Genomic DNA, 10,817 nt, shown 5'->3' on the forward strand with positions numbered 1-10,817 from the left:
CATCATGATTACACAGAAAGAGACTGTTTGCATGGAGAAAACACCATTTGTGGGAATTATACAGTTTATCTGCTTTAAAAAAGCAGCCTTAATAATTTAGAAAACTATACAAATCAAATCATAAAATTAATAACTTAAAGGCCTCCAACTAAAAATACGAGGTTTAAACTCTTTTGCTATCCCTTACTGTGATATTTGCTTAAAAAAAATGAAAGATTAGCTGAAACTATTTGGTGGTAATGGATTTTATGCCACAATTGCTGTTAATGGAGCTTCAAATGTATGAAAATCTGAAAATTACTATAAAATGACAAAGAATGTGACCAACATGGAATGTTCTGTGCATAGAAAACTAAAGTTGGAGTTTGCATGAATGCTTCTGTTATTTTCCTGTTTATTACTGTGAAGCTGCTCTGAAACTGTATTGTATCGTAAAAAGCGAGGTGAGGTAGAAAACAAAGCACTCATATACTTCATTGATGTAATCCAGACATACGTCATCCTTACAGAGATTCCTAAACACTGAGTGTCAGATGATATATCTGCTCTGGTTTTCCGCGAGCACGAGCATCAGTCCGTGTGGAGGTGTCTGCTTTCAGTTCATTTAGAGGACAGAATTACAGCTGCTCTGGGGCACAGAGTCAAACCGCACTTATAATGACAATACAACACTACGAGCGGCTCGACAAATGTCAAAGCATCCCTAGAGATGAGCGACAAAATCACGTCATTCGATTCGACTTAAACTTATGCAACTGAACGACTTTAATCAGAGGAAATTATGGTAACAAGTAGTTGTTGTTGTTGCAGTAGTTAGTAGTTGTTGAGTTGTTGCAGCATCAAAGAGAAATGACATGTAGACAGTCTATAAAAATATTTTTTTATATGAGGTCTGGAAAATAATTTACACCAGCTCAACTGCATTATAAACCAGCATGGCACGACTCCTCACTATTACGAAGAGAAACAGAGACAGAAATAAACTCGTGTTCTCATGTTCGAAACATGAAGAGGCTTCAAATACTGTAGAATAGATTGGCACAATAAATATTTACCTTGCCGTTTTTCCAGCCTAAACTTCAAGAGCCCAGAGAACTCATTTTTAATGAAAAATAAAGTGAAAAATGACAAAACAAATTAAGATTTTGCCATCATTTACTCACCCGCAGTCATATGCACAAGTCTTATTGTACACACTCTAAAAAATGCTGGGTTAAATATAACCCGGCGCTGGGTTAAAAAGGGACAAACCCAGCTATTGGGTTGTTTTAACCCAGCGCTGGGTCATATTTTACCCAGCATTTTTTAGAGTGCATGATTACTGTATTTTCCTGAATACAAAATCATCGGAAACGTGCTGACTTATTTTCCAAAGTGACTTATATAATGCAATTAATGTCAAGCATGCAAAACAATATAAAAAAATGTATATTGTTTGTTATAATAAACAAATATTCGTTTATAATAAATATTGTTTGAAATGCATGAATGAATGACTGAATTGTGTCTATTTTAAACGTATATTTTTCATTCCTTTTCTGTTCTCAATAGCATTTAATTTAAATGATTTGTTGTGGAAAGAGGGAACTAAAATACATGTTTACAATGTGCAAAGTTTTGTTTTATTTACCAGTATTTAACATTATTTCTGAATGTAATAATAAAGTGTGACTTATGCACCAATGTTTTTTCTCTCTCTCAACAGTGCAATTTTTGACCCAACACTTCTTTTGTACTTTATAGGAACTTGATGGTAAAATTCACCATCCAATACAATATGAGAGTTAGTAAATGCTAACAAAATGTGAACTATTCATGTAATGTTTAGTACACAGTTTACAGGCTGCAGCTGCTGATCACTGGAAACAGAATGAAGCAACTCCAAAAAAACCTTCAATCAAACGTGCTCCGCTCCCACAACAATGACTAGTTATTCCTGCAACTCGTGAAGATATTGCTAAAGAGGATTCAGTTTACTGCAGAATAAACATGGCAGCACAAAACTGTGATTACAGTGTTTTCAAAAATCACAAAGAGCAGATTAGACAGCAGCGTGATTCATAAGCCTAGTTCACATGCACACATGCATTCGTTTTCATTTATGCTTAGACATAAATATGCACAATATGAGAAATTGCAGATTAATTTGCAACTAAATTCCAAAAGTGAGATGGCAACACAAGAAAATGCTTGTGATCTAAACTGCAACAAGTTATGCAACAAAACTAGTTCAATCAAGTGACTCATGGTTTGATTGTTTGACCTTTCACATTAAAGGGATAGTTCACCCAAAAATGAAAATGTGATGTTTATCTGCTTACCCCCTGCAGGGCATCCAAGATGTAGGTGACTTTGTTTCTTCAGTAGAACACATTTGATGATTTTTAACTTTAACCGTTGCAGTCTATCAGTCGTATAATGCATGGCAATGGTAACAAAATCTATGAGAGTAAAAAAAACATGCACAGACAAATCCATATTAAACCCTGCGGCTCGTGACGACACATTGATGTCCTAACACACGAAACGATCGTTTGTGCCAGAAACCCAACAGTATTTATATAATATTTTACCTCTAATACACCACTATGTCCAGCTGCTTTGGGCGATAAAAGATTACGTTCTCTCATGCGAACTCATTCGGGAGTAGTGACTTTCCACGTATTCCCAACTTCTGAGCCTGCTCGCCTGAAGTTATGCTTGATTGCTCTTCGGCTGGATATCAACACACCCATTAACGTAAACTACGCCAGAGCGCGTACACACCTCACGCACCGGATGCCGTGCGCGCGCTCAAAGCAGTTGGACATAGTGGTGTATTAGAGGTAAAAAAATTATATAAATACTGTTCGGTTTCTGGCACAAACCGATTGTTTCGTGTGTTAGGACATCAATGTGTCGTCACGAGCCGCAGGGTTTAATTTGGATTTGTCTGTGCATGTTTTTTTTACTCTCATAGATTTTGTTACCATTGCCATGCATTATACGACTGACAGACTGCAACGGCTGGAGTTAAAAATCATCATTTGTGTTCTACTGAAGAAACAAAGTCACCTACATATTGGATGCCCTGGGGGTAAGAGATTGAGATTGAGAGAAATAAATCAAACTAGTTCACTAGTTCAGTCTAGTGACTCATGGTTTGATTGTTCGGTCCAAACCAGAGTTTCACATCAACCAAGCTCTGACCTGAAATGGACTCGAATCAAAAGCTCCGGTTTGAAAGTGCCTCTTTCACTTCATCCACCCGAAATAAACAACCTAAACGCATCTTATCGCAACTCAAAAGTCTCCCGCGCTCTTGCTCACAGTTTCAAAGAGTCGACTTGACGACTGACAAAACACAAACCGGAGCCAAAACTTTGATGAAATCAAACCCTGGACCTGCCCATTAATGGTTTCCCCTCAAGGCCGCTGTCAGATTTTCCCAAATAACTTTCCCATTCATGACGGGAAGGACTTTTATAGGGCTTCTAATAGAGCAGGTTAATCATCAGTTAGAGTCTTTTTACTATGACGTCCTTCAGCATCCTTCGGAGACTAATTGAAATGAAGCAAAGCCATGCACAGGTGAGAGAGTCTGACATACTGAGACACATCGGCTTCTGTCCATTTCAATGAATCAGTTCTTTTGAGATTTTTGAGGTCGACTTACTGAACCGATTCTTTGAAATGGACAGTTTGAAACCATCCACAGAAATGAATCAAACTGAGTTAGTGTTGGTTTGATTCATTCCTGTGAACTTCTGTCCATTTCAAAGAATCAATTCAGAGATTTTTGAGAGTGAATTTTTAATTGATTCATTGAAATGGATATGTTGAACCCATCTAGAGAAATGATTCACACTAACTTAAGAGTTGGTTTGTTTCATTCCTGTGAATATCTGTCCATTGCAAATAAATCCAAAGACTTTTGAATTTAATCTTTAAAATGGACAGTTTGAGTCCACCCACAGAAATAATTTAAACAAACTTGTTAAGAGTCTATATGATTCGTTCTTGTGGATTTCTGTTCATTTCAATGAATCAATTCAGAGACTTTTGAATTGATTCTTTTAAATTTGACATTTTGAACCCATCCACAGAAATGAATCAAACAAACTTGTTAAGGTGAGTCAATTTGATTCATTCCTGTGAATTTCTGTCTAATTCAATGAATAAAGTCGAAGACTTTTGAATTGATTCTTTGAAATGGACAGTTTGAACCCATCCACAGAAATGATTCAAACAAGCTCTAACAGTGCTTTTATTACTTAAGTTTAAACGAGAGACATTAATAAATCTCTGTCTCAACAAGTGTAGTAAAAAGTGCCTTAAAATCATTGCAATATTGTGTAGTATGAACAGAACAGTGTTACTGACATACGTATGCCATGAGGCATGTTATTCTTTGCTATGAATCACTAAGGTTAGGGCTGTCAACCTGTCTTATGTTATAAAACATGCCAGAAAATAGCAGTATTGTGTGGTCAAAGAACGAGACAAAAGTCCTCAGATGGAGGAGAAAGAGCAAAAAATCAACTGCACAGATATAAAAAATTAAATCTGGTAATCTCACACTCCTGTAAATCACTGTATAATCCGAACGCTGTTCACGCAGATGTTATGCACGACTGTCCAGGACTAACCGCGACTCTCAGCTGTTAGTTAAAACAGCTGTCAATCACAAAAACCTCTGGTTCTGCACCTTCAACGCCCGCCGCTGATGTCACAGTCCCACCGCCAAACTTCCCCGCAGGGGACGGCACGTCAAAACCCATCAATCCCACCGGGGAACAACCACAGCGGCGCTGTCCCGCTGCCAAACACGACTAAAACAACAGCAGCAGCAGCTCTCTGTGTTCCTTCTGCGGTGCAGCTCTGGATTCTTGAGCGATTTGACCAAGATACAGGGAAAAAGCTGCAGCTGAATCTCTCTTACAGCTGAATAGTCCGACGCTTCAGGGATTTCATGGATTACTTTTATAAAAGCATAGCAAATCTAGTCTCTAAGATGCCATTTGTGACCCTGGACCACAAAAGCAATCATAAGGGTCAATTTCTGAAATACAACTATTTAAAAATCTGGAATCTGAGGGTGCAAAAAAATCTAAATATTGAGCAAATCACCTTTAAAGTTGTCCAAATGAAGTTCTTAGCAATCCATGTTACAAATCAAAAATATTTACGGTAGGAAATTTACTAAATATCTTCATGGAACATGATCTTTACTTAATATCCTAATGATTTTTGGCATGAAAGAAAAATTTATAATTTTGACCCATACAATGTATTGTTGGCTATTGCTACAAATATACCCCAGCGACTTAACACTGCTTTTGTGCTGCAGGGTCACATATATGGGCCAAATGGTAAGGCAGCATCAAATGCACCCTTTGAGAAGAAAGCAATCCCATAATGCACCACAAATGATAAAAACAGTGCTAAAACAACAGTTTTTCTTAGTATTCGTTGCTGCTGTGTATATCTTATTAGAAAATCTTAGCAGCATGCAAACTAGGGCTGGGTATTGAGACAAATTTCATGATTCAATTTGAGGTTGATTCACAAGCTTGCTATTCGATTCAATTTCGATCTCGATTCACTTGGATATATAGACAATCAGGTAAAGAAAAAAATCTCTCTCAACTAATACAGTAAACTACTCGATAAACCCTGTCAGTTGGTACATTATTAAATGAACTGTTGTGATAATGTTGTAAACAAACATTAAAAAATTAGACAGTTTTTACAAGCAAAAATTTTTTTTTATAATATGTTTATATTATAATATATATTTATTATATTTGTAAACATACATTAAAAAATTTAATAAAAAAGGCAATTTTTATAATCAAATGATTATAATTTATAATATATTTAAAATAACTTTTTAATGACATAATTATGTTTCTACTCCAGTTTGTTGTTGAAATATAAACATTTTACCCGTGGATGTCATAACTTGTTTTCATTTCTTCAAACATGCATTAGATATTTAAGAACAGGTTAAGTAAAAATATAATGAATATGTAATATAGTGCACATATTTAGCAAAATACCCTTTTCTAGAGTGATTTTTTTTTTAGCTAGCTATGGAATTTATGGTCACTGAATGGCTTTTCCTGAGGTAAATGTGACGTTACGTGACATACTGATCACATGCTGTTTTATTGACATCTTTCCACGATTGAAATCTTGAGTGAGTGATTACATGAGACAGGATTCATTTCAGTAAGTTGATCTGTTTCTTTCAACACTTTCTATTGTTCGTTCATGTTTATTTGGTGTTATAACTAGTAGTAAATAGGAAGATGTGATCGGTTCATGATGAAATAGACAGAATCTGAAAGCTGAGACTTTGTTTCACATCAAAAGTAACAACGATTTTTTTAACTTATTGCAGGGGGGGCGCTACAAATAATGTTTCATTAAGTTTTGTTCACACATCGACTGAAAACAGCATAGATTGATTCTTGGAATGTAAAAAATCGATATTGGTTCATCAAAAAAAATAATCGATTAAAATCTGTATTTTCAACCCTGCCCTAATGCATATGCTACAATCTTTGGAAAAATGGATTTAAATTAGTTGGGTTTTCCAAGAGAAGTGCTTTTTGTTTGTAGAACGGTCAGATATTGTGCTCGATTTCAGTTAGGATGCTTCCTTGGAAGACATGTATTGCTGTATTTTCCCCCTGCAAATTGGCACAGAAGCGCTTCTGAAGTAGCATTCAGGCATCTTTAAACACTGTTTAATGCTGCTCAGAGGCGGCATAAACACATTTACACAGCTATACTTCAGTCTGGCTTTTATGCAGCATTGCGCCTTAACTGCACAGCCTTAACTCACCTTATGATGGATAACCAGACAGACTCAGAAGCAAATGCACAAAAACAAGCATTTCTTACCTTATAATCTTTCAGATTTGTGTCGTATCTCTCGCCTTCTTCAGCTCCTCTTCTTGAAATAAAGCCGTTCACAACAAAACTATCCCCTGAAAGTGGATTTGAGGAGCATGTATCTAGTCTTTGGTATGTATCTAGTCTTTGGTATATATCTAGTATTTGGTATATATCTAGTCTTTGGTATGTATCTAGTCTTTGGTATATATCTAGTCTTTGGTATATATCTAGTCTTTGGTATATATCTAGTCTTTGGTATATATCTAGTCTTTGGTATATATCTAGTCTTTGGTATATATCTAGTCTTTGGTATATATCTAGTCTTTGGTATATATCTAGTCTTTGGTATATATCTAGTCTTTGGTATATATCTAGTCTTTGGTATATATCTAGTCTTTGGTATATATCTAGTCTTTGGTATATATCTAGTCTTTGGTATATATCTAGTCTTTGGTATATATCTAGTCTTTGGTATATATCTAGTCTTTGGTATGTATCTAGTCTTTGGTATATATCTAGTATTTGGTATATATCTAGTCTTTGGCATATATCTAGTATTTGGCATATATCTAGTATTTGGCATATATCTCGTCTTTGACATATATCTAGTCTTTGGCATATATCTAGTATTTGGCATATATCTAGTATTTGGCATTTATCTAGTATTTGGCATACATCTAGTCTTTGGCATATATCTAGTATTTGGCATATATCTAGTCTTTGGCAAACTACTGCAAATGAAACTGAAAGTAAGTTGCAGACGCTCAACACATAATGAAGTGTAAATAGAACCGTTTTAACAAATCAGATAGCTATTTGATCAGAGAAAACGCATTAAGTGACCAGGTGTAAACAGGCCCTCAGTACTTACAGTATACCGGCAGTTCCTCTGCTTGACAGACACTTGAGGAGAACTGACTTCAAACATCCATTAAAAATCACTGGATTCAAACACACCGAGCAAAATTATGAATAAAAGTGATGTTAGTGAAGAGAAAAGGTCCTGCAGCATTTGTCTCATATTTTCCCTAAAAGCAAGAGCATTTAGATTCAAATTACTTGCATGTCTGAACAATTTTTGGGGTCATCGTAGGTGTTTGGTAAGAACTTATTAAACCAAGTATTTAACTTTGGTGTATCAATCAAAATGCAACATTTGCAGATTGTACTTTTCTTACACTGACAGAGGGATCTGAGCAACATCTACACTTTCAAACAATTTTCAATTTTAGAATTTTCAAACAACACACATTTTCTCTACAAAAGTAAAAAATCTCTAAATGAGTGTTTGATGATGCATTTTTCCAACTTTTGGAGCTCTTTAAACACCAGCACAACCTCAGGAAAGCATCTAGTGTACTTACAGTGGAAGATTGACATGACTAATTACGTTGCGCTTGATGCAATGAGAAAATTCAGAACAAAAATGCAAATTCAGATTTGAAGGCAGTACAATGGAAAGATCATCACTCTTCAGGCGCCGCTGATGACATGTAATCGCCCACTTGATGACAGCTCAACTGAAACTCTGTTATTACTCTCTCTCCTCAGCATGCTTGTGATGTTGTTCCACATATTCGTCTCTGGGACTTTACAAACTCTCAACCCGTGGCAGCTTGTGGTTTAACGTCTCTGATGAGTTACACAGATGCTGAAATCCAAAGCCGGCTCCTCCAGAGTTGCATCTTTCTCTTTCCTGATGGTATCGTCACATTTAGCATGTTAGTCATTCAGCAGATGCATCCGAAGCAACACACATGACACCAGACCTGAACCCAAGGATTTCAGCATCAGAATGAGAAGCTAAACTTGTTTCACACTGACATATGATACTAGAAACAACAGCTGAATAATCCCTTTGTGACTGGGACAGAAAAGGCTGATTTTTAACTACTAAATGGTATTAACCTACTATAATTAGTATTTTCCTGTTTATGGCCAATTACTGATAATGGCCGACATTATAAATCTATACTACTTAAAGAAAATTGATACTCTAAAAACTAAAGTAAATAGATTTATTTGAATCAAATAATAAATATCGGCCACTAAATAATCATTTTCACATTAAGGCTAATCACCGATAAATGGCCGATATTATAAATCTATGCTACTTAAAGAAAATTGATACACCAAAAACTAATATAAACTGTTTTATTTCAAATTAAATAATAAATATCGGCCACTAAATAATCATTTTCACATTAAGGCTAATCACCGATAAATGGCCGATACTATAAATCTATGCTACTTGAAGAAAATTGATATACCAAAAACAAAAATAAACCGTTTTTATTTTAAATTAAATTATAAATATCAGCCAATAAATAATAATTTTAAAATTAAGGCCAATAATCAATAAATGGCCATTATTTTAAATCGACTATATAAAGAAAATTGATACATTCTAAAAACTGAATTAGTTTTTATTTCGTATTAAACATTAAATATCGGCCAATAAATAATAATTTTCCAATTAAGGCCAATAACTGATAAATGGCCAATAATAAACATTAATACACTCTAAAAACTAAAGTAAATAGCTTTTATTTAGAATTAAATATCAGCCGATAAATAATCATTTTTACATTAAGGCTAATAACCAAGAAATGGCTGATATTATAAATCTAGAAACAAGTAGAAACAATTTTCACTTAGAAATTACTAGTAAATTTCACTAACAGTTACAAAGAAATAGTAACATATTGAATTAAAAGTAATTTTTTTAAGTAAAACATACTCTAATAATGTTTTATGTACAACTTAAAATTTTTTTTTACATTTTATGTTCTTTAAAAAAAACAGAAAACAAATAAACACTAAAAACAAAATAGCTTGTATGCTTAAAGTTCATTTTAAATGTGTTATTTTTAATAAGTTAAGCAAAATTTCAATATCTTGGTTAATAAAAAAAAAAGATTTTTTCACTTAAGCCAGACAGCAACCACTTTCTTCAGAAAATGCAAAACAAATAGTTGGTAATTCAAACATGCACGGTCCCCACAGGAACATTTTTCATTATCAATTAGTTTTAGAAAGACAAAAAAATAAATAAAAACAAGATATGAAAGCATATTGCGTTTGCACGTGTGGAAAAGATCTGTTGCAATACTGAAAGAGGGGAGAGATTTGCAATACTGATTTGCCAATAAGCAGCATAAATCATTCTTTTATTTCAAACAAAAGCTCATGTATCTCTCTGCAGTCCTACTGAACAGCCTTAAATGTCTCATGTTATTAACTCTTCAACTAATGTATTACTATTGGCAGCTCTATTGATATTCCAGCGCTTGAGGCCAGAACCCCAGAGAAATTCTGCAGCATTATAGTGTTTGCTTTGTTTAGGAACTCACTGGCAGTTTCCAACCACAAAAGTGGTATAAAACACTGCAACAATAAGGCTTTTGACGATGTTTTTTCTGATTCGATTCAAACAGCTGCGTGTTTTTGGACGAGGAACTGTCAGGAAGAGAAAAAAGCCTGCAGACATTGCAATTATGGGTTTGTTTATCTGGTCTGCAGCCTGACACGGTTTAATCTCACATCATATCAGAAGAATGCGCTACAGATACCTGCACAATGATGGCTCGCAGGTGTTTACCTGTTTGATCCGGTATCGGCGGGTGATGATACACATCAAGCAGCTCTTTGTGATTATGGGATTCGCATAAAACAAATTCTCACAACTCGAATCTTTCCAAACAGCACATCAAAGCAGGCCGCTTTAAATATGGTGTCAAACTGGTTTCTAAACGACGAAAGGTCAAACTACATGCGAGAAAGCTGACTCTGAATGAATGCACATGTGGGAGAATGAAATGCTATGCATTTTAGTTTGTGTTTTATAACTTTAATCTCTTTGAAATGACACAAAACAATCGGTTTCAGGGTTTCTGCAGGTTTTATGAAGGCCTTTTAAATTTAAGTCCTTT

The 10,817-nt window shown here is 34.9% G+C and overlaps 1 protein-coding gene across 1 annotated transcript in view; it reads right to left on the reverse strand.

Moving 5' to 3' along the window:
- nkd2b (NKD inhibitor of WNT signaling pathway 2b) overlaps positions 1–10,522 on the reverse strand; it is a 49,597-nt gene extending 39,075 nt beyond the window's left edge. Inside the window, exons 1-3 of the mRNA XM_016294337.1 lie at positions 10,487–10,522; positions 8,485–8,581; positions 6,892–6,977 (exon numbers count right to left, since the gene is read on the reverse strand). Of these exons, the coding sequence (XP_016149823.1) occupies positions 6,892–6,977; positions 8,485–8,581; positions 10,487–10,522 (219 nt within the window). The remainder of the gene's footprint in view (positions 1–6,891; positions 6,978–8,484; positions 8,582–10,486) is intronic.
- Between the last annotated feature and the right edge of the window lie 295 nt (positions 10,523–10,817).

This window comes from Sinocyclocheilus grahami, unplaced genomic scaffold, assembly GCF_001515645.1.
Source record: "Sinocyclocheilus grahami isolate Dianchi unplaced genomic scaffold, SAMN03320097.WGS_v1.1 scaffold316.1, whole genome shotgun sequence".
Taxonomy (NCBI): Eukaryota; Metazoa; Chordata; class Actinopteri; order Cypriniformes; family Cyprinidae; genus Sinocyclocheilus; species Sinocyclocheilus grahami.